Source organism: Pseudorca crassidens, chromosome 15 (genome assembly GCF_039906515.1).
Source record: "Pseudorca crassidens isolate mPseCra1 chromosome 15, mPseCra1.hap1, whole genome shotgun sequence".
Taxonomy (NCBI): Eukaryota; Metazoa; Chordata; class Mammalia; order Artiodactyla; family Delphinidae; genus Pseudorca; species Pseudorca crassidens.
The window spans coordinates 3580097-3603872 of record NC_090310.1 but is presented as its reverse complement, the minus strand read 5'-3'; the positions used below and the strand labels follow the sequence as shown (position 1 = coordinate 3603872).

Here is a 23776-nt window from a genome sequence, read left to right as displayed (position 1 = left end):
TTCCAAAATCAGGTTAGTGGCTACCTGTAAGGGAGGGAGGGAAAGATACACCGGGGGCTTGTGGGTCCTTGTAATTCTTAACTTGAGAAGAAAAATAAACTGGGTTCCGCGTGTCCTAGAAGGCAGCGAGGTCTCACGTTTCCTGGGTGAGCCCCACGTGGCTCCACCTCACTGCAAGGAAGCTGGGAAGTGTAGTCCACCTGTCTGTCTGTGCCCCCTGCTGCTTCCATGTCCAGAACGGCACCTGAGCAGTTACCAATCAAAATCTGTTGCGTAATACTGGCTGTGTGACTTAGGATGAGCGAATTGACCTCCGAAGACATAGGTACCCTCTTTCGCTTAATGCAATGTGACCTTAAACGTGGGCCACTGTAAACTAACATTATGGTTATAAATGTAACACACGCTCCTTGGAGAAAAGTTTTTCAATTATGGGAAGTAGGTGTAAAGACGAAAGCAGCAGATCTTTGATCCCATGGTCTGGAGATCATCACTGTTAGATGTGTTGACTTTTCTTCCAGGCTTTTTCTGTAGGTACTCTATAGCTAGCATTGTATTCTAATTTTTGAAAGTTGACCTGCCGTAATCCCGTCTCCTTTGTCTTTCATAATTGCTTTGCAACCTCAGCCTAAGGGGGGCTTTTGCTTAATATTCCATGTCGTCATCACACCCTGCTTTATTTTATTATTTCCCACTTTTGGACACTCAGGTTGCTTTCTGGATTCCGCTTCTGTGCACACGCTGCAGGAGCATCTCTGCAGCACATACCTGATCCATTTTCAGTTCTGGGTGTTGGCCTGGTGCCGAGGCTCACCGACGGCCCAGACTATAATGACTTGGTTGGGGACCTGCCCTGCCCCCCCAGCGCAGTTCCTGCCATGGTGTTTGGAGTTGCTCCTAAGGCCAAAGATCGGGCCCCTTGGGCTTCTCTGGTGGCGCAAGTGGTTGAGAGTCCGCCTGCCGATGCAGGGGGCGCGGGTTCGTGCCCCGGTCCGGGAGGATCCCACGTCCCGCGGAGCGGCTGGGCCCGTGAGCCATGGCCGCTGAGCCTGCGCGTCCGGAGCCCGTGTACCGCAAAAAAAAAAAAAAAAAAAAGATCGGGTCCCACTCCTTCCATGGCGGGGTCCTTGGGAAACATAGAAGGAGCCAGGAGCCTGTGCTGTGATTCCACCCTCCTCTTTGTCGTCTTCTCTTGTGCAGGGGACTTTTCCCCTGAGCCTTGCTTTCCTCCTTGTAAGTGAGGTTCACAGGTGGGATGGTGGCAGTGGCCCTGGGAGGCCTTCTGTAGGTTTAGTCCCCGTCCTTCTATCTGAGGTCCCTTCACAGCCACTTAGGACCAGTCCTGCACCAGCCGGGACTCTGAAATTCTGAAGGTCACGGGCTTCGTAAACGTTTGTGCTTCTTGAGGTGATGAAGATGAGGTATGTGAAGCTTCTGGCGAGGTCCTTGGTCTACAGCCGGTGCTCCAGAGCGGTGGCTGTTTATGTCGTTGTTATTGTTATCCAGTCTGTCTCTTTCCAGAGAGGACTCGAGGCAGTTTGTAACAAGCAAGTTTCTCAACATCCACGGGGCTGTCGGAGGAACCCTTCCACCCTGGCAGGGCTTTCTCCGACGTCAGCAGGTGTCTGCCTGGCTGGAGAAGGGGCTCAGGGGTGCTTCTGCCTTGCCGGGCTGCCTGGGGCATGGTCGGCCCAGGGCTTCATGGAGGAGGGGGAGATAGATGACCCACACTTCCTGTACATCGTCTCCTCTGATCCTTGGCCGTCCTGGGAGTAGCGGCAGTTTCTAGTCCTGTTTGGTTTGCCCGAGGCCGTAGAGCAGTTGGTAGGATTCACACCTGGGTTTGTCTGGGCCCTGCTTGTCTGCATCCCCCCCCCAACACGACCCTGGGGAATAATCATCATCATCACCCGCAGCTGCAGGGCACGTGTCTCGCACGCCGAGTCTCTACTCCCCACTGGACGCGGGGATTAGAATTCCGAGCCCTCCCTGCTGCCTGCACCCTCGCCGGGACTGGAAGGGCTCTGAGAACACACTGTCTGTGCGCCGGCCACCTTTGTTCATTCACTGACAGCCCCGCCCCAAACGCAGTCGGGCCAGAGCAATGTCCCCGCGGAAGCCCACCTGCCGTATGTCTGGTTATTTCAAGTAAAACAACCAAGCTAACAAGCTTCTCAACAAAATGGGTTCTGTCCTCCTTCCGACAACTATACTTCTGTGGTGACAACATTGAGCCCTCTGTAAAACGGTGGCCGTCATCTGATTGAAGACTGGCTGGCATCAAAGACAATTGAGGGGGCTTCCCTGGCGGTCCAGTGGTTAAGACTCCACGCTTCTGCTGCAGGGGGCACGGGTTCGATTCCTGGTCGGGGAGCTAAGATCCCACATGCCGAGTGGTGAGGCCAAAAAAATAAATAAATAAATAGAAAGGCAGCTGAGTGTAGTTAATTTTTACACGCGTCTTTGGCATTCGTTGCTGGGCAGCCTTGCTTGGATGAGTAATAAAGACATAGTTTATTAATTATTATGTATGTTATATGATTTATTTGATTGACTTCACTGCAGCAAAATCATTATCTATAGTCAAGATTTTCACTTATATTTGGGTTCTGTTAACAGTAATCATCTAAAGGCGTTCTGTCGGGAACTGTAGCCCTTGCCACCTGTGGCTATTTAAAGTAAATCTTGGACCTTCCCTGGAGGTCCAGTGGTTAAGACTCTGTGCTCCCAATGCAGGGGGCATGGGTTTGATCCCTGGACGGGGAACTAAGGGCCCATATGCCATGCGGCCAAAAAAAAAAAAAAGTAAACCTAAATTTATTAAAATAAAATTAAAAATCTAGTTCCTCAGTCACACCAGCCACATTTCAAGTTCTCTATAGTCACATGTGGCCAGCGCTGCTGTATGGGACAACACAGACATTTAACGTTTCCATCATTGCAGAAATTTCTCTGGAAGAGCACTAGTGTAAGGGATTCAAATGAAAAATGTAATTTAAAAAACCCCACAAATGTAAATTAAAGCAAATGTCAGAAACTGAGAAAAGTTAAATGATGTTTAATTCTAAAATATTCAAAAACTTCTATTAAATTGAAAAGGCAAAATACAGATTAAGATGAATAAGTGTAACATTTTAAAGTCAAACAGTATTTAAGTAAAGCTGAAATATTTTATTTGATGTTTTTTGAAAATGTGATTGAAACCTATCATATGGAAATGAAACTGCTCACATCTGGAGTTCAGTGTCCACCTCATTGCCAACATAAAGAATAGGTAGGAAAAAAAAAAAGCATAGGTAGAGAGCAGGCTTATGACTGCCAAAGGGTTGGGGGGAGGGAGAGGGGTGGACTGAGAGTTCGGGGTTGGTAGATGCAAACTATCAACATTTAGAATGGGTGAACAGCAAGGTCCTACTGTATAGTGCAGGGAGCTATATCCCGTGTCCTGGGCTAAACCATAATGGAAAAGGATTTTGAAAAAAGAATGTCTGTATGTGTAAAACTGAGTCACTTTGCTGTACAGCAGAGACTGGCACACATTGTAAGTCAACTATACTGTACTTCAATTAAAAAGAAAAGAACAGGAGTTATGTCTAATGCAAGTTACCTCTAGTCCTGCACATATACAAGTTCAGGAGTGATATGAATTCATTAATGTTTCACATGCTTCTCAGCTGCCATGTGCCCGTACTGGGAATTCCAAGGCAATTCATGAGTGTCTTCGAAACCTGGAAATGAAACAGGAAGAGAAACGAATGGATGCTTGAGGTTACTGGGCTGTGACTCTTTCTTGGGCATCAGCCTATGGCGTTCATGCTGTCTTCAGAGTAAGGCTTTCGCGGATGAATGGCAGTCGTCCCTCCGTACCCGCGGGGGCGGGGAGCGGGGATAAGGGAGCGATTTAGTTCCAGGACTCCCGCGAATGCTGGCGTGTCCGCGGATGCTCAGATCTCTTGCGGGTGTTCCTCCGTATTCGCGGGTTCTGCATTCGTGGATTCAACCATCCACGGATTCAATCAGCCGCGGATCGCGTAGTAGTTTCCATCCCCGGCTGGTTGAATCCCTGGGATGTGTAACCCACGGACGGGGAGCGTGACTGTGGTTTGTCTTCTCTCTTACCCAAGCCTGCCTGCTGCTCACATCTTTCTGGCTGCCAATGCCAGCAGTGGCATCACCCACAAACCTTCACAGCATTTGGATGCAGTCAGTTTTTTAAAAATTATGGTAAAATATGCCCAATGTAAAATGTACTGTTTTGACCAGTTTTCAGTGTACACTTCGGCGGCATTAAGTACATTCACCTTGCTGTGCAGCCGTCACCACCATCCATCTCCCAGAGTTTTTCATCTTCACAAACCGAGACTCTGTCCCCGTTAAACACTAACTCCGCCGTCCCCCTCCTCCAGCCCTTGACCCACACCCTTCTACTTTCTGTGCCTATGGATATGATTGCTCTAGGGACCTCGTGTGAGTGGAATCCTACAATACTTGTCCTTTTTACGTCTGGCTCCTTTCACTCAGCATAAGGTTCATCCATGTTGGAGCAAGTGTCAGAATTTTCTTCCTCTTTTAAAAAAAATTAATTTTATTGAAGTATTGTTGATTTACAATGTTGTGTTAATTTCTGCTGTACAGCAAAGTGATTCAGTTATACATATATATATATACACACATTCTTTTCCGTTATAGTTTATCACAGGACATTGAATATAGTTCCATGTGCTATACAGTAGGACCTTGTTGTTTATCCATTTTATATGTAATAGTTTGCATCTGCTAATCTCAAATTCCCAAGCCATCCCTCCCCCACCCACTCTCCCCCTTGGCAACCACAAGTCTGTTCTTTATGTCTGTGAGTCTGTTTCTGTTTTGTAGATACGTTCACTTGTGTCATATTTTAGATTCCACATATGAGTGATATCATATGGTAAATGATAGGGTCTTTCTCTTTCTTTTCTGTTACTTCACTTAGTATGATAATCTGTAGGTCCCTCCGTGTTGCTGCAAATGGCATTATTTCATTCTTTTTAATGACTGAGTAATATTCCATTGTATATATATGCCACATCTTTATCCATTCATCTGTCGATGGACATTTAGGTTGTTTCCATGTCTTGGCTATTGTAAATAGTGCTGCTGTGAACATAGGGGTGCATGTATCTCTTTGAATTATAGTTTTGTCCAGATATGCCAAGGGGTGGGACTGCTGGATCATATGGTAACTGTATTTTTCCTTTTTTTGAGGAACCTCCATACTGTTTTCCATGGTGGCTGCGCCAACTTAAATTCCCACCCACAGTGTAGGAGGGTTCTCTTTTTTCCGTGTCCTCTCCAGCGTCTGTTATTTGTAGACTTTTTAATGGTGGCCGTTCTGACCGGTGTGAGGTGATACCTCATTGTAGTACCTTCCTTTTTAAGGCTGAGTGATGTTCCATTGTATAGATTTGCACCCACCTTTTGTTCCAAGGACACAGGACAGGAGATGTGAAGCAGTACTGGTCCTGCCCGTGTTATTCACAAAGTGAACGTCCAGGATGACAGCTCACACTGCCAGCGATGAGTGCTGGATCCCCCGTGACCAAGGTGCTCAAAGTCTCCCTAACAAGTTAGTCTGAGTTTGTGAGAGCAGGACCTCTAAACCCTGATCCACACATGCTCCACAGATCTATAGCATTGGCATCAGCTAGCACTTGTTAGAAATGCAGAATCTTGGGCTCCACCCCAGACCTATGGAATCAGAATGTTTATTTTCATAAGATCCTTCAGTGATTCATGTGTGCGTGAAAGTTGGAGAAGTAATGGATCTAACGGCACAGGCTTAGGGACAGAGTCCCTCTTGTTTAAGGGTAGTACTGCCTGAACATTAATAGGATTATTAGGGTAGGATACATAGCACACCTACTGTCAGCCTTCCCTTGTACCCAGGGCAGACATCACTAATCGATCATGGGATTCAAAATCACTCTTCCCATTGAGCAGAGGGAGCCTTTGATGCCTCAACCCGGGACTCCTGGCCAACAGAGAAGCAAATCAAGAACACGGCCAGGTAGGTGCAATAAGAAGTGTGGATCGAGATTTGGGCGGACTAATTGTCAGTGTCTCAGACTGCTTCTCTGCCACTAATTTTTTCTTGTTAATTGCCACCACAATAATGACATACACCATTTCCTGAGCATTTTGTATGTTCCAGGCTTTGCGCTAGTTGCCGTGTGCATTGATTCTAATCCATTCTGTACCCTGCCAGATAAGTGTTATTGGCCCCATGGTACAGATGAGGCTGACAGGGAGGCTGGTCTGATGGCAGGTGAGAGGGACAGCTAGCTCTAAACTCAGATCTGTCTGACCTACAGTCTGAGTTTTTGCCGATTCCTCCCTGCAGGGAACCCAGCCCTCCCTGCAAGGATCCCCGTGCTGTCAGAGCTCCCAGGCTGAGGTCCAGACCTCTTCACACCCCTCCCTGGCAGCCCCGGGGATCCGTAGCCAGATGAGTGGAAGGGCCACTGGAGTTGACCACGGAGTGCTGGCTCAGCTCACAGAAAGTGTGAGTGTGGACAGTGCTCACCGTGACTAAGTGAAGTCGTTTCTTAAACAGCAGGGCACCTGAGCTTGTTACAGAGTTTAGTGCGTTTAGGGCTCCAAGGGAGCCGGAGCCGGAGGCCAGGTGCCCCCATAGATGCCTCAGTGCCTCTCTGGGTGTTTACCCTATTCTCCGCGTTCACCATCACCTTTCCTTTCCTCACCCTTGTCTCTGTTGGTTTCCTTTGCCTCCCAGTTTCTGCCTTCTCATAACCTCAGTTCCTTCACCTCTGTTGCTTGCTGTCTCCATCTTGCCCCACATTTGAATTGCTCCCTTGGCTGTCTCCCCACGAACCTGGGGCAGTGGAGAGAGCAGGTATGTCCTCTCCACGTTACCTGGGAGTGGATGGCACATAGTAAATACAGTAAGTCCCCTACAGAAGAATGAGTCCCGCCCCGAGAGTGTGTTTGTAAGTCCAATTTGTTCATAAGTCCAACAAAGTTAGCCTAGGTACCCAACTAACAATCGGCTACATAGCACCGTACTGTAATAGGTTTATAATACTTTTCACACAAATAGTACATAAAAAAGAAACACAACAAATAAAGAAAACTTTTACAAATATTTATTTATTTGGTTGTGCTGGGTCTTAGTTGCAGCAGGCGGGCTCCTTAGTTGTGGCATGGAGATTCTTAGTTGCGGCATGCGTGTGGGATCTCGTTTCCTGAGCAGGGATCGAACCCAGGCCCCCTGCATTGGGAGCACGGAGTCTTATCCACGGCGCCACCAGGAAAGTCCCAAGAGAACATTTTAAATCTTACAGTACAGTACCTTGGCAAGTACAGCAGCGCAGCACAACAGCTGGCACACAGGGGCTGGCATCGAGGGAACAGGCAAGAAGAGGTACTGACTGGAGTGGGGAGAGGAGGTGGGAGATGGCAGAGCTGAAGGGTCGTCAGCAGTAGGAGACGGAGGGCGAGCTGCAATGTCACTCTCGCCTGACGTTGGTGGCACAGGTTCTGGTTCCTTGCTGGATTCAATGCTATCTACCCCCTTGAAAACACGATCCAGTGATGTCTGGGTAGTAGCACATTCGCATCTTTGGAAGTTCGCAACTTGATGGTTCGTGTGTAGGGGACTTACTTACGTACTTGAGAATTGGAAAGTGGAATTTCACCACAGGTGACTTCTGTTGTCCGACCGCCTGGGTCTGCCTCGGGGCCCCTCCCCCTAATGGCTGTGTGATCTCGGGCATGTTACATGGCCTCTCTGTGCCTTGGCTTCCTCTTCTGAAAGACGGGAAATAATAGTAGTACTAATCTCACAGGGTTGATTGAGTCTCTGAGCTTCCGTTTCCTCATCTGTAAAACGGACAAAATAATTGACCCTCATCAGAGAGTTGGAGAACTAAATGCCGAGCATGGCAAGTGCTTGGCCCAGAGCCCAGCATGGACTGAGTGTTCTGACGGTGTCCCGTTCGTCTTGGTCCCTTCACTCACCCACCGGGCACCCTTGGGCTGGTCACTTAGCTTCCCTGGGACTCAGGTCCTCCATTGCTGCAGGAGGGGTGGCCCAGGTGCATACACGTGTCAGGGTGTGGGGTGTGTCCCTCTGGCCGCAGAATGGACAGTGAATAACTCTGAGTGAAGCAGAGTCATTAGGGTTACACTAAGAGAAAGTCTCGTCTTGGGACCAGGTCCCTGGACCTTCAGTCCTGCTTTTTAGGGAAGCAGGAGCTGCCAGATGGTGAAGGTCAGACCTGCGGGGTGTGGTCTGCCCTTGAGCTCCCATCTTCCACCCGATGATGAAGTTCCCCCTCCTCCGCAAATGTCCAGCTGAAGGAGTCACCAGGGGCACAAGGGCATCTGGGCTGGGGCTGTCTGGAAGTCGCCACGACCCTGCCATGTGGGCGGATCTCACCAACCAGAAGGCGGAAGTACTGGAGGCCAAGAGGGGGCTTGAAGGGAGCAGGAGCCCTGGGGCTTGTGTGGCCCCGATTTTAATAATTACCGCTTGGGTGGAGGTCTGTAGTTGGAGGTGGGGCAGGAGAGGGAGGGGAGGGAGCTTGGGTCTGTAGTGTGGTGTTGGGCCACGGTGAGGCCAGCCAGGAGCACGTGCCCCGCCCTTGCCGTGGACACCTGGCTGCACCGCATGGAAATCTGTTTCATTTGTTCGTTGATTAAGCAATAATTGCCGCGTGCTGTGGTGCGCTGGGCGCTGTCCCCGGTGCTGGGGATACAGGGCTGACCCTGTCCTCGTGGAGCTCACATTCTGGTGTGAGAAACAGACAACAGACAGATAACCGTATGCTAGAATTCCAGGTGGTGACGCGGCCAGGAGGGGGTGTGAGGGGCAGGGTCGGGTGACACGGGGATGATGATGCTTCCCTCACAGGACAGTTTGGAGGAAATGCACGTGAACTGGCACACGGTGGGTGCCGATTACATGATAGCTTGGTGCCGCGGGACTGGGGTGCCAGCAGCTGTGCTGGGCTCCCAGGGGAGCTGTCCTTTCAGCACGAGCAGATCTCAGTTCATTGCCCTGTGCCTGGACTGCAAACCTAAGCTGACAGATGTGCAGGGAGACTTAGGAAGTGGCAATTGTCCAGAGACCCCACGCCCGCAGCAGTGCAGGCACGCACCTTCAGATTCATCCAGACACAGCGCACCCCCCCCGGGTTTGTCCTAAGTCCCCGTCTCAAGCAGGGGAGAGTCCGGCAGGCCCCGTGTCATTGATCGCCCTTCCGCAGCCAGACTGCCAGCTGCTTGGAGCAGGCGTGGGCTGGGGGCTGTTCAGACACCCTGTGTCCCCTGAGGGGCCAGCGTGGTCTGGCATGTGGTGGGCATGCCTGACTTGTCCACTGGTTGGGCACCCACAGTTGGTTAGGTGGTTCACTGATTCATTCAGAAACCTTGGTGAGGGACTTCCCTGGTGGTGCAGTGGTTAAGAATCCACCTGCAAATACAGGGGAAGCAGGTTCGAGCCCTGGTCCGGGAATATCCCACTTGCTGTGGAGCAACTAAGCCCGTGTGACACAACTACTGAGCCTGCGCTCTAGAGCCCGCGAGCCACAACTGCTGAGCCTGTGTGCCACAACTACTGAAGCCCGCGTGCCTAGAGCCCGTGCTTTGCAACAAGAGAAGCCACCGCAATGAGAAGGCTGCACACTGCAACGAAGGGTAGCCCCCGCTCACCGCAGCTAGAGAAAGCCCGCATGCGGCAATGAAGACCCAATGCAGCCAAAAATGAATAAATTAATAAATTAATAAATTAATAAACCAACAACAACCTTGTTGAGAGCCAGGGCTGGGGCACCAAAATGAGTCCTATGCAAAGCTTACCCCCTCCCCTCCAGAAGCTCATCGTTTAGGGGAGGACTCGGTCTGCTAATAATATGTGAACAAGTGCATAATTGAGATATTGATAAATATGCTGGAAATGTCAGTATGGTTTCTGCTTGAATGCCTGGGTAAGAAAGGGTTTGAGGGTGACATTGACACTTTCAGTTATAAGTAACGAAGCCTCAGTTTGAACTGGCTTAAAGCAAAGAGAGAGAAGGAGAAAGAGGAGGAAGGGGCAGTGGGGGAGTGAAAAGAAGAGAAAAAAGGTTGGTACTCAGAAGTGAAAAGCATGTGCGTTCAGGTACAGCTGGATCCAGGGTCTCAAAGACGACCAGGCTGCCTCTCTCCATCTCTGGGCTCTGTTTCCTCTGGTGGCTCCATTCTCTGGACCGCCCACAGTGCTTACAAATGGAGAGTTTCCTGCGGAATCCTTCGGAATCACCATGGCCCTGGAGTCGAGTGTTCTTGTCCTGGCTTGGATCTCATGCCCATTCTCGGACCTGCTGCTGAGGTCGGGGGAAAGGCTATGCCAGAGCTAGGTCACAGCCTCTCTTTTGGAGCTTGGAGACGAGGAGTCAGGCATGACTTGGGGTCGAGGTGGGGTGCAGCTCCACCTGAGCCTGATGGAGTGCTAGCGGGGAAGGGACGGCCCCAGACGGAAGTGGGGCCATTGACTGCATGAGGGATAGATGCTAGACAGGCAGAAGCCACCCGCACCCACCGTAGGGCAGGAGAGGCTGCAGAGAGGTTGGGGCATTTGGGTGGACCCTTCAGGATGTATAGTTCTCCAGGGAGGCAGAGGAGGTGATGGAGGGGGAGGCCATTCCTGGAAGAGGGCAGAGCATGGAGGGGAAGGTTCAGGGACACCAGGGGAGAGTTGGTGAGGCTGGCCCTCAGGCCATGGGGTGGGGAGGCTGCCAGCTCTGGTCCCCAAGACCCTGGGGTGCGCCCAGCAGCTGGCCTTTCTCCAGCGGGCTCCATGGCACCGTTGAGGCTGATTTATGCTGAGAGTGTCATGACTTGGGTTCCGGAAGGGGAAGAATTCAAGGGAGGGAGGCTACTTCAGAGACTGCTGTGGCGATGAAAGTGGGGAGCTTCCTGGGATTCCCAAGGGACTGGGCTGCCGGAGCTTACTGGGGAGGGCTGCTCATCTCATTTCCTGGCTACAGGCGGGTTGCTCGCCCATATGCCCCTTTACCCCAAAGCCTTGAGTGCGTATTTCCTCAGTCCCAGGGTACTCGCTTATGGAATGAGGTTAAAAAATGAAATCTAACCTTAAAAAGGAAGGACATTCTTTCCTTTTAACATTTACTTATTTATTTTATTTTTGGCTGCATTGGGTCTTCGTTGCTGCGCACGGGCTTTCTCTAGTGGTGAGCGGGGGCTGCTCTTCGTTGCGGTGCGCGGGCTTCTCATTGCGGTGGCTTCTCTTGTTGCGGAGCACGGGCTCTAGGTGCACGGGCTTCAGTAGTTGTGGCACGTGAGCTCAGTAGTTGTGGCACGCCAGCTCAGTAACTGTGGCGCACGGGCTTAGTTGCTCCGCGGCATGTGGGATCTTCCCGGACCAGGGCTCGAACCTGTGTCCCCTGCATGGGCAGGCGGATTCTTAACCGCTGCGCCACCAGGGAGGTCTCGGGAAGGGCATTCTGATACAGGCTGTAACATGAATGAACCTTGAGGACGTTATGCTAGTGAGCATAACAAAGAAAATGCTATTACTGCCTTCTGCTAATAAGCTAACAAACAAAAGGACAAACCTTGTGTCATTCCATTTACATGAGGTCCCTGGAGTCAATTTCATGGAGGCGGATGGCAGGGTCTGGGGGAGGGGGCTGGGGAGTCAGAGTTTAATGGGGACAGAGCCTCAGCTGGGGGAGATGGAAAGGTTCTGGAGATGGAATGTGGTGATGTTTGCACAGCAGCGTGAATGTGCTTAATGCCACAAAAAGACACCCTTAAAAATGGTTAAAATGGTAAATTTTATGTTATGAGTATTTTACCACAATTAGAAAATTTATGAAAAATAAAAGCTAGTTGAAAATGGTGGGCTTGGGACTTCCCTGGTGGCTCAGTGGTTGGGAATCCGCCTGCCCATGCAGGAGACACGGGTTCGAGCCCTGGTCCAGGAAGATCCCACATGCCACGGAGCAGCTAAGCCCATGCGCCACAACTGCTGAGTCTGCGCTCTAGAGCCCACGACCCACAACTACTGAGCCCGTGCGCCTAGAGCTCGTGCTCTGCAACAAGAGAAGCCACAGCAATGAGAGGCCTGCGCACCACAATAAAGAGTAGCCCCTGCTCTCCGCAGCTAGAGAAAGCCCGCGCACAGCAACGAAGACCCAAGCAGCCAGAAATAGATAAATAAATTAATTAATTAAAAAAAAAGAAAATGGTGACATAAGCAGGTCATTTATTCAGAGTAAGAGGAAACAAAAATATAAAGGAACGTTAGCATTGATGCAGTCTTACTTAATAAGTGTCCTGCAGACTTTACCGGTTGCCGTATCACTGTTTCAGTGGCCGCTTGCCGGCAGCAGGATGACCGTCCTGTCACTGTGGTGTTTTAACCTTGACCCTTGGTTCAGTGGGTATCCACCACGTTGCTCTCTGTAAAGTTACCATTCCTTTTGGTGATGAAGAGCATTGCGGGAAGGGGAGTGTTTTGAGATCATGCAAATATTGCATTCCTCCTATTATGAAAACTTCCATTCAAAAAGTAGAGAGACTAGTATAATGTAATAACCTCATAGCCTAACAATGACTAACAATTTCTGATTAACATTTATGACCGTTTTGCCACACTTGCTTCATCTCTTTGCTTTTTCTCTGCCGACAGTTGAAGACAAATCCCAGATGATGTGTCAGTCCACGTCTCTAACTGGTGAGGATTAATTCTTCCGTAACCACCAGACCCCATCACACCTGACGACATGGGCAAAACTTCCTCGCGCTGTCGAGCGCTTGCTATGTGGCTGGCGTGGCTGAGGAACTGAATTGTGCATTTTATTTAGTTTTAGTGAGTTTCCATTGACTTAGCCGCATATGGCCGGTGACTGCCAGGGTACCCTGCACAGCTGCAGAGCCTTGTCACACTCAGGGTGACGACCTTGGCAAGAGAGGCAAGAAACTTCGCACTGCATCTCCCCAGGAGGCAGGAGACATCTGACTGTCCCATTTCTGGTGATGCTGAGGTTGATCTTGGGGCCAAGAAAGTGATGCTGGGTTCCCCGGATTTGACCACCCTGTCGCTCAGCAGCCTCTCACCAGCCTTCTCCGCATCCGTTGGTTACCCTTGTCTGAATCAATGATTTCATTAGTGGTTATAGTTTTGTGATTTTCAGGAGCCGCTCTTAAGGAAAGAGATCGTCCCCCCAAGCACCTCTGCACTTGGTGGACCAAAGTGGTGGGATCTTCATTATTATCTAAGACAAAACCAGGGGGTTCATTTCTTACAAAGAAAGGCCTTGGGGGAAGGAGTGGGTCAGTCCCTGTTCGTAGTGGAGGCATTCTTAGCATGTGCGGACGGTATTTCAGGGTTGTGTGCGCCATGTGTGAGCGTGTGGGTGCGTGTGCGTGCACCTGCGTGCATTCTGCTCCAGAAACGTGTGCGTCTCGGGGGGAATCTGTTTCTACCTGAAGGCAGCTGCCTTGCTGCCTGCTCACGGGAGTCCGGGTCACGGGAGGTGGAGTTGGGCTGGGGCCCAGCTCTGGGGGACCCCAGGGCCCGCTGCTTGGGAATTGGGCTCAAACCTGCCCTGTGATGGTACCCTGGACGCTCGGCCACGGGCAGGGCTGGGCTGTGCCAGGCTGTGTGTGGCGCTGTGTCGGCGGGGATGGGACGTTCCCAGGCCTCTTGCACGTTCCACGAGCCCTCGAGCGGCCCCTCCTTTCACGGGGAATAGTACTGGCGTGGAGAGAATGATTTCCCGTGAGAGGATCCGCCATCGCAGCGTGCCCTGTCGTGCCGGCGGGCGGAGGGAACGGCTCATCTGTTGGCGGGTGGTCGCCCTCGTCTCTGGAGTTAGAGCTGCTTTGGGCTCCGTACGGCGAGCCAAGGGCTGAAGGTCCCTTGGGAGCGGTGGGGGTGGGTAGGGGGAGGTATTTGCTGAGTTTCTTAAAGTTCCTCCTGGTGGATTCGGGTTCGGGGCGTGTCTCCTAGAAGGCGTGTTCCGGGTGTGGCCCCTGTGGGATGAGGAAGGTGGTTGTAACCCCATCCTGGCCTCAGGGAGGGGAAAGCTGCAGATCCCCTAAATCCCCCTGGTTTAGGGGGTCGTGGGTGGACGGGACAGTGGCCCGTCCCTTTCAGAGGCGGTGGAAGCCGGCGGGTGTGCGTGAGCCTTGCAAACTGTGAAGTGCTGTGCAGATGAGCCTCCTGGGGTCAGCAGCGGCCTCAGCTGGGACTGGGATCGTTCAGAGGCAATATTGTTTCTTGCCCAGAGCGCTTGTGGCTGGTACCTTCGGGGTTTTACTCTTAGCTGCCGAGAATCTGCCTTCGTGTGGGTTTCCCCAGAATCAGACCCGGGGACGAGGATGCAGGGACAAGGGGTGTATCTGGGAGCTGACCCCAAGATACGGCAATAGAGGAGTGCGGAAGTGAGCACAGGGCAGGGCACGCAGCCGCTAAAGGGTTTGTAAGAAGCGGTTGCACTGTAGGCACTCGGAGCTTAATTAGTTCTGCTTGGGAGACACGGGGGGACGTGGCTTGGAGTCGTCTCCGCTGAGGGCAGGGGAGCGGGGGCATCCGTCAGCTCCCCCCCGAGTCACTGGCGGAGGCTGATTTCTCGGAGCGCTAGCTCCCAGGCTCCTGCAGCTGCAGCACAGATCCCCCAGGTCAGAGCTCTCGGGCTTGGGGTCTGCACGCCGGGGAGGGGGATGGGCATTCACAGCACTGAGGCAGTGGGTCGACCACCGGGCTTGCATCAGCCCCTGGTTACAAAGATTGTGGAGATGGAGGCCCACCCCGGGCTTCTGGGTTCCCATGGCATCTCCTCATCTTGTTATCTTCTGGAAGCTTCCTGGTGAGGCAGGCAGGATGGGGTGGCCCCTGCTTCAGAGGCGTGGACCCTCATTATGCCAGAGGGGAAGAGATTCCCCAGGGAGCCCTGGGGAGGGTGCAGGGCTAGGGGTGTCTGGCCCCAGCTGTGTTGGGTCAGTACCATCAGGCACGCACCCCCAGGGGGCGCCATTCACGTGGAATGCCACGTGTTCTCTGCTCCCGACCTGCCAGAGACCCTGACCCTTTCCCCTCCTTCCTCGGCTTCCCCTCCTGTCTCCCCACTGGGATTTTGATCTCACCACAATTCTGAGCTGGCCCCAGCCCATGGACTGTTTCTCCCCGACTCTGTTTCCCAAAGACGGAGCCAAGATGCTGTCTGCCGTCCAGGAGGAGCTGTGAATTCATGAATGGACACAAAGAAGTAGCCCGGGACCAAGCTGGAGAAAGGGAGAGGCTCAGAGGGCCCGGGGCCAGCTCTGCCCTGGGCTGCCCTTGCTTCTGTGGGACGGACAGACCCCCGCTTTGTCTCCTGGACAAATCTCTTTAGTCCTCTGTCCTGGGGCTTCAGGGCTGCCACTGCCAGGCACTGGCCCAGCCCGGAAGGGGCGGCCGCAGCGGTTTTCCTGAGCCTGGGCTCATTTGGGAGAGCGGGCCTGCTTCTCTCTGGGGGCTGTGCACCCCAGGCTGGCCCAGGCCAGAAGGGGAGGGAGAAATTGCAGAAGCTCTGAGCCTGGCCTGGCTGCTCCGGACTGCAAGCCGGGGAGCAGGACGGCAGAGGAGCATCTGGGGTGCGCTTGGCTTGGAGGGAGGCCCAGGTGGTGGGGACAGGGCAGGTGGTCAGCGAGCTTGGGCCGTGCCCGGGGCTGCCCATAGGGGCCCCGGGGGGGGGGTGTCGGAAGCACACCTTTTATAGACCCCTCCCAGACCTGGCTGGTAGGGGCCTGGGGCTACTCCATCTTTTCGCCTTTTATCGAAGTGTAATTACAGGAAAGTGTGTGCCTTTCCGTTATGGCTGGGAAACCGAACACACTCCTGGCACCAGCACCCACAGCAAATCACTCAGTGTCGCAAGTTGCCAGGAACCCCGTCACGCCCCCTGGTCACTGCCTCGCCGCTTCCAAGGGTAGCCACTGTCCTGGCTTTTATCCTCAAAGACTCCTGGTGCCGGTTCTTGAAGTTTATAGAAATGGAGTCAGAGAGCCTGTCCTGTTTGGCACCATGACTGCGATGCACCCTTGTCTCTGAGTGCAGGGCGTTCGCCGCTTCTCTCTGCAGTCTGGTTCCATGTGGGACCCTCCGCAGTGTGTTTGCATCCTGCCCTGGACGGGCAGTTGGGTGGTTACCGGAACTCTCTTTGGGAACAGCCTCTCCCCTCTCGCAACTCGAATGCTGTAGGTTGGGGAACGTTTGGTCTCGAATATTGATTTCAGACACAGACCTGCATATTTAAAACGTTTTGTTTTATTAGATTTTAACAAAATTATTGAAGTAGTAAATGAACATTGTAGCCAGTGAGGCAGCCCAGAAATAGAAAGAAAAGAAATAATATTTCCCCCCTTCTCCCCAGGCTCTCCAGTGGGGTTTCCATTCATACCTCCTGCTTTTCTAAAGCAGCAAACTGGCCCTGCCCCTGGAATCGTGTGACCTTGAGTGGCCAGGGTCCTGGCTGGATTAACCCATGTCTCTGGAGTCCGTCTATTCCAAAAATTCTGAAGGTTTTAAAAGACTGGAACTGTTCCCAACTTGTTACCTCGAGTCTAAACAACTTCGTAAATGCTCGGAGATGATTGATCATAAGGTTGTTTGCCGAGCGTCACCTGTTGTGTGCAGGCTCTGCCTTGGGTCCAGGAAGATGAAGCGGAATCAGGGCCAGTCCCCTGGTTTGCAGTCTCGGGGCCGAGGCAGACCCAGAGCACCCAAATATGTATAATTGTGCTACAGTAGGGGTCGCACAGGCAGCTCTGGGCGTCCAAAGGGGAGAGCCACTCTCTCTGCCTAGGAATGCTTCAGGAAGAGAAAAGAGGGAAGGAGATTCCAAACAGGCAACTTAAGCAGTGGCGTTGAGGTGAGAGAAGGCAGTTTACAACCCAGCCTGGATGGGGTGTGAAGGTAGGGATCAAGGAAGAATTTTCAGGGGAAGGGCCTTTTGACCTGGACTCTGAAGGCTGAATAGGAGTTTACCACCTGGAGAAGAGGGAAAGGGGCTTTTATGTAGAAGGAACAATATGTGGAAGGCCCAGAGGTGTGATGACTGTGGGCCACAGGGAGAGCTTTCCTGGGGTGAGGAGAAACTGAAGGGAGTGAGTCAGGGATAGGAAACAAAGGAAGCAGATCCCCCTGGAACACAGGGTCTTTTAGCCCATGCAGAAGCTGCCTGGCATTTCTGTTCTTGGCCTTGGCACAGGCGTTTATGCTCTGGGTCCGCCAGGGCTTTGCCTTGGTCATTGGGATCTGGGAGTCTTGGTGTGGACTGTCCAGCATGGGAGGGATTGACAAAGCCAGGGTTCAGGGGGACTGGGGTCACGGATAACTTGTGGCCAGGGCTGCTCTAACCACTGGCCAATGAGGTGTGGGTTTCAGGAGCTGGGAAAGGGCCCTGTCCCTTCTCTTCCTTCGCCTCCAGCTCCACAGCCATTCCTCCATCCTGGAGAGGATGGTCAGATACTTTACACTACAACGTGAAAGACTAATGGCAGAACCTTTCCTATCAGAACCATGGACAGGGCTGAAACGGGGAGTGAGTGGACGGTCTCAACAAGGAGTCAGAAGGTCTGGGTTGCCATCTTAGCTGCACCACTTCTAACTAGTGGCTTCACTTCTCCGAATCCCTGTATAAAATGACAAGCATCATCTCGGCTCTGCTCAGTTTCCAGCGTCCTTGTGAGGCTCCGAGAGGAGGAGGGAGTGAAAGCATTTGGGTAACTCTTACACCAGGGAATGGCTGCCTCTCGCCTGCCTGGTACCCGTGGCAGACATTGCTAATTCATCATCTAGATTCGTTCATGGCAGACATTGCTAATTCATCATCTAGATTCGTTCACAGAATCCTTTTAGCACAGCACTCCAGGCAGCCTCTTATCAGTGGACCAGAATTGCCGTGTGAGTTGAAGCCCGTTTGCTGCCCCTGCTGAGCCCGGTGTTCATTTTGTGGTCCTGGGGTCCAGGAACATTCCCGTTGTGTAGCACCTGGCACCATCTGGGGGGCCCATCATCCCCTCCCTGCTGGGCTCTTCCCCCCAGCCCACTGCTTCTCAGGCTTGCCTGTCCACTGGAATCACGTGGGAAGTTTAAAAAATACCAATTCCTGGACACCACTCCCCACACCGTGATTCTGTTTTAATTGTCAGGGATGTGGCCTGGGCATTGGGATTTTTCAGATCTCCCCGGTGATTCTTTTTTTTTTTAATTTTATAAATTTATTTATTTATTCATTTTTGGCTGCGTTGGGTCTTCGTTGCTGCGCACGGGTTTTCTCTAGTTGCGGCGAACGGGGGCTACTCTTTGTTGCGGTGCACGGGCTTCTCATTGCGGTGGCTTCTCTTGTTGCAGAGCACGGGCTCTAGGTGCACTGGCTTCAGTAGTTGTGGCTCGTGGGCTCTAGAGCTCAGGCTCCATAGCTGTGGCGCACGGGCTTAGTTGCTCCGCGGCATGTGAGATCTTCCCCAACCAGGGCTCGAACCCGTGTCCCCCGCATTGGCAGGCGGATTGTTAACCACTGCGCCACCAGGGAAGTCCCTCCCCGGTGATTCTGTGCAGTAACGTTTGCTCTGGCCCCTTTCTCCACCCTGCTAGGTCCTGGGCAGCGCAGGATTCTGGGGCGAGAGTAACGACGGCACAACCTGAAACTCAGCTCGTGTCACTTTTTGCTGACATGTTAACAGAGGGTCTTCGTATGCACACAGCTTTGCCTGTGGCCTGAATTTTTCTTTTTTCTTTTGTAAACTATACATAACATAAAACTTACTCTTTGAACCATTTTTAAGTGTGCAAATCAGTGGGATTAAGCACGTTCACATTGTTGTGCAACCGTCACCACTATCATCTCCAGAACTTTTTCTTTTTCCCAAACTAAAGCTCTGTCCCCATCAAACACTAACACGCCCTCCCCCTCCCCCAGCCCCTGGCAGCTGCCCTGCTACTTCCTGTCTCTATGACTCTAACTCCTCCAAGGACCTCGTACTAGTGGAATCCTACAGTGTTTGTCTTTTTGTGACTGGCTTATTTCACTCAGCATCATGTCCTCGAGGTTCGTCCATGTCATCGTATGTGTCGGAATTGCATTTCTTTTTAAGGCTGAGTCATATTCCATTGTGTGGACGAACCACATTCTGTTTATCTGCTCAGCTGTCAGCGGACACTTGGGTGACTTCCACCTTTTGGCTGCTGTGAGTAACGCTGCTCTGAAAATGGGTGTGCAAGAATCTCTTCAAATCTCTGCTTCCAGTTCTTTGTTGGGTGTAGAACCAGGCGTGGAATTGCCGGTCATTCTATGTTCAGGTTTTTGAGGAACCTCCATACTGTTTTCCACAGCAGCTGCACCGTTTTACAGTCTTATCAGCGGTGCACAGGGGTTCCCACTTCTCCACATGTGTTTTCTGTTTGTTTCTTTTAAAATAATAGCCACCCTAATGGGTGTGCAGTGATGAGGCCTGATTTTTAAAGCAAAGCTTCTTCTTTCCTTACTTAGACACGTCATAGCATCTCTTCCAGAGGTGATGGAGGAGGCAGAGAGTGATCAACATGTACAGGTGCCTACTGTGCGTGGGGCACTTGGCACATCATGTCTTCTCCTCTGCGAGGCAGGTGTTACTACCTCCCTGGAGCCCAGGTCTCAAGCTTGGACAATCCCGGGCCTAAATCCTGGCTCCATCCTTTCCTAGCTGTCATGTGTTAGGCAGGTGATTTGGTTTTTCAGGACCTCGGTTTTTTCAGCTGTCAAATGGGTTCAATAATAGGATGGAGGATTTATAGTAACAGAATCATCAATTTCGGTCATGTGTCAACACGTGCTGAGTGCTGTGCACAGATTAACCCATTCCATCCTTTTAGAATCCCCCTGGGTGGAGGCTGATAACATCCCCATTGCTCAGATAAGAAAACTGAGGCCCGAAAAGCTTGAGTAACTTGTCCCTGGACACGCGGCTGGTAAGGAGTGGAGCTGGGATTGAAGGAGTGGAGACTGGGAGGGTCTTGAAGTTCGTGCCAGAAAAAGCCGAGAAGGGACTTTTAAAGGTGATTCTGGTGTGGACTCAGCAAAAGAGGAGAGTGGTAGAGAAAGCGTTCATCTTCTTGGAGAATTCGTAACAATCGGTAACAGAATGTTAGCAGAAATATGGACCGTAAAGGCCAGTGTGGTGTGATCTCAGGTGGAAATGAGGAGCATGTTACTGGACAATGGAGAGAATATCCTTGGTATAGCGCAGCCGAGAACTTGCCCGAGTTGTGTTCATGTTCCGGGGAAGGTAAGACTTGCGCGTGGTGGGATTGGGTGATGCGTTGAGAAGGTTGCCTAAGCCCGGTATTGATGGAGTGGCTTGGTCCTCCCAGCTGCTCACAGTGAGATGCGGGAGGAGAGAAATGAATCGAAGAAGGAATTATCAAGCAAAAAGGAACCGGAATGTAAAGATTTGGAGAATTCTCAGCCTATCTATAGTGTAAAAACGAGCACGTGTTCAGAAGGGAGCATCACGGGTGTGGCCCACAGACCATTCATACAGAGATTAGTGCTGATGCGGACCGTGGGCCGAGTCAGCCTCCCTCTGAAGCCGGGACCAAAGGAATGGAGGAGGGCTGCACACATGTGCTGTTTCCCTGGAAGAGGGAAGGATGATGATGAACGCGGTTTCTAGATCTCAGGGCGGGGCTGGCTGCTTCTGGTTCAAAGGGTGGGGCCCTGCCCAGTGTCTCAGAGGTGGGGTGACCTGCCAAGCTGTGGAGGTTATGCTGTCACCCCAGGGGGCCTGGAGGGCGGGGCATCGGATCAAAGAGGACTATTCTTGAGCCTTAAGATCTCAAGGAACTTGCCTTGCTACGTTTTGGACTTCATTGGGGCCCATCACCCCTTCCGTCTTTTTGGTATATTTTCTTTTTTTTTTTTTTTTTGAATGGGAATGTCTGTATGTCTGTCCTGTGCCTGTCCCACCACTGTATTTTGGAAGCACATAATTTATTTGGTTTCCCAGGCTCACAGCTGGAGAGGAATTTTGCCTCAGAATAAATTGTACCTTGAGTCTCACGCATGTCTGATTTAGATGATGTTTAGATGGGACTTTGAATTTTGGACTTTAGAGGTAATACTGGGTTGAGCTGAGACTTTTGGGCTTTTGCTGGGATGGAATGAATGCATTTTACATTCAAGAAGTACATAAGTTTGAGGGACCAGTGGTGGCATGCTGTGGACAGAATGTGTTTCCCTAAAATCCGTATGTTGAAGTCCCAACCCCCAATGTGGTGGTATTTGGAAGTGGGGCCTTTGGGAAGTAATTAGGGTTAGATCAGGTCATGAGGGTGGGACCCTCATGATGGGATTAGTGCCCTTGCAGGAAGAGGAAGAGACATCAGAGCTATCTTTCCACTTTGTGAGGACACAGCAACAAGGCTGCTGTCTGCACCAGACGCTGAATCTGCTGGCACCTTGATCTTGGACTTCTGAGCCTCCAGAACTCTTAGAAATAAATGTATCTCATTTAAGCCACCCAATCTATGGTATCTTGTTATAGCACCCCAAATGACTGACACCTGCACTCATCTTGCCAGTCTTCCATCCTCCACCCATCCTTCCATCCACCCCAACATCCCCCACCCCTGATCCATCCATCCATCCATCCTTCCTTGCTTCCTTCCATCCATCCATCCATCCATCCAGACATCTATCCAACTATCCACTTATTTGTCTAGAAAGCTATTTGCCTGCCTTCTCTCTACTTACCTACCCCACCTACCCATCCATCTAGTGGCACCATCAGTAAATTGGAAGCATATTGGAAAGTATGGCTGTTGTCCTGCGGCCAATGGGAGAGCCGATGAAAAAGCTTAATTGATCATGAAAAGTAGAAAATAAAGTCGTATTATTTTCTGCTTTTCATGATCCATTAAGAAAGTTCAAACTGTGGGATCTGTAAAACCAAGGTACATCAATGATGTCTTCAGGGAGTTATGGGCATAAGCTTGAAGTTCCCCTGCTGCCAGAAAGCTCGACAGTCCTACTGTACTTGGGTGACGGTAGGAAGACAGCCTACCTCCAGATGTTTTCCTCCGGCGACTTCCTTTATTCTGGGCATCCGTGTGCCAAGTTAAAGGTCAGCGTTCCCAGGGAAGGAGGGGAGAATGGGTGCTGGGAGATGACTGTCCCCCTGCCCCCTCTGGAAAGCTGGAACCTTGGGATATAGGAACTGGTGTTGCTTTGTGACCCCCTGCCGCTTCCCCAGCTCCCACTCCAGCCTCGTGGGTTCCCTCCCAGCCTCGAAACATGCCTCCTCCTTCCAGCCACCAAGCTTTTCCTGATGCCCTTCTGGTTTCCAGAAGTTTCCTCTCTGGTCTTCAGTGCCTCTGACCATCATGTCTCTGGGACGCCCCGCACCCCTTCCTTCTTGCCTTTTCTGGCAACAGTCGTGTGCGATTAAATCTTTATATTGTCAAAGCATTAGCATAATGACAGGAAAAGAATTCCACCCCTAACATTTTATTTTGAAAAATTTCAAACTAACAGAAAGGTTGCGAGAAAAGTTCAGTGAACATCTAGGTGCCAGTCATTCACTTAGTCACCAGATGTTAACATTTTGCAATGTTGGCTTTGCTGCTCTCCCTTCTTTTTGAACCTTTTGAGGATAAGTTGCAGACATCTGGACACTTCATCCTTAAACACGGCAGCGTGTATTTCCTAAAGCAAAGACGTTCTCCCGTGTAACCGCAGTATTACTTCTCCCAGAAATTCAGCCCTTGATACGGTACTGTGATCTGATAGGCAGTCCACCTTTATCTCCCTTCAACTCCCTTAAAAGAATTTTTAAAAAGAAGAAGTATGTCATCAAAAATGAATTCTACTAAAAAAAAAAAAAAGAATCCTACTGCCTCACCACAAATCTGTATTTCATTTATGTGTGTTTTCTTCCATCCACAACATAGTTTGACCTAATTATAATCATAACGAATTACAGATTCTCTCTTTCTCGCTTCGTATTATATGGCAAACATTTCCCATGTCATTATACAGTTTTTTTCTTTTTTCTTTCAGTTTTCTTTTTTTCCCATTTTTCTTCATAATACAGTTTTAAAAACTTAGTTTCAGTTATGCAAGGAAAATTTGAATATAATCTCATAAAAAGTCAAACAATACAGGTCAAATTATCTTCTACCTCATCCTGGAAATTAAAATATGAGGGAAGTCCTCTGTGACCAGCACCCCCAAATCCACCCATCTCTCCTTTATCTTTCAGGCCTCTTTTTCTGCATTTACCTCTCACCTGTTAAACATTCGGGTTAATTCCTGTTACTAGTTTCTGTCCAGGTCTGTGTAACTTTTAGTCATAGGCCAGTTTAGCATCTTGGGTTTTTAATGAACCTACCTCAGCGGTTCTCAGCCTGGGAATTTTATTTATTTTTAAATGTTTATTTATTTATTTGGCCGCTCCGGGTCTTAGTTTCGGCACACGGGATCTCTTTTGTGGCATGCGGACTCTCAGCTGCCGCATGCGGGATCTAGTTCCCTGACCAGGGATGGAACCTGCGCCCCCTGCATTGGGAGCTCGGCGCCTTAGCCGCTGGACCACCAGGGAAGTCCCACCCTGGGAGCTTTAGAAATATCCCTGCCTGGGTTCCAGCCCCAGAGATTGCAGCCTCTCTGGTCTGGGGTATAGCCTGGGCATTGGCATAGTTAAAAGCTTCCCAAGTGATTCGTTTTCTTAGCTTTTAAAAGCATCGAGG

At 50.9% G+C, this 23776-nt stretch overlaps 1 protein-coding gene across 8 annotated transcripts in view; it reads left to right on the top strand.

The window, feature by feature from the left end:
* Positions 1–23776, top strand: part of MMD2 (monocyte to macrophage differentiation associated 2) — a 70948-nt gene that overhangs the window by 4081 nt on the left and 43091 nt on the right. The window contains exon 1 of one of the 8 annotated variants that reach the window (XM_067705400.1): positions 13772–13922. The exons of 1 other annotated variant lie outside the window; for it this stretch is intronic. Coding sequence is in view for 5 of the 7 variants with exons in the window: in XM_067705405.1 (XP_067561506.1) it covers positions 19109–19239 (131 nt within the window). In the remaining 2 variants the exon portion in view is untranslated. Of the gene's footprint in view, positions 1–13771; positions 13923–14069; positions 14689–18580; positions 19240–23776 lie in introns of those variants that run through there. 6 more of the 8 variants (XM_067705401.1, XM_067705405.1, XM_067705402.1 and 3 more) reach the window with 6 other exon arrangements.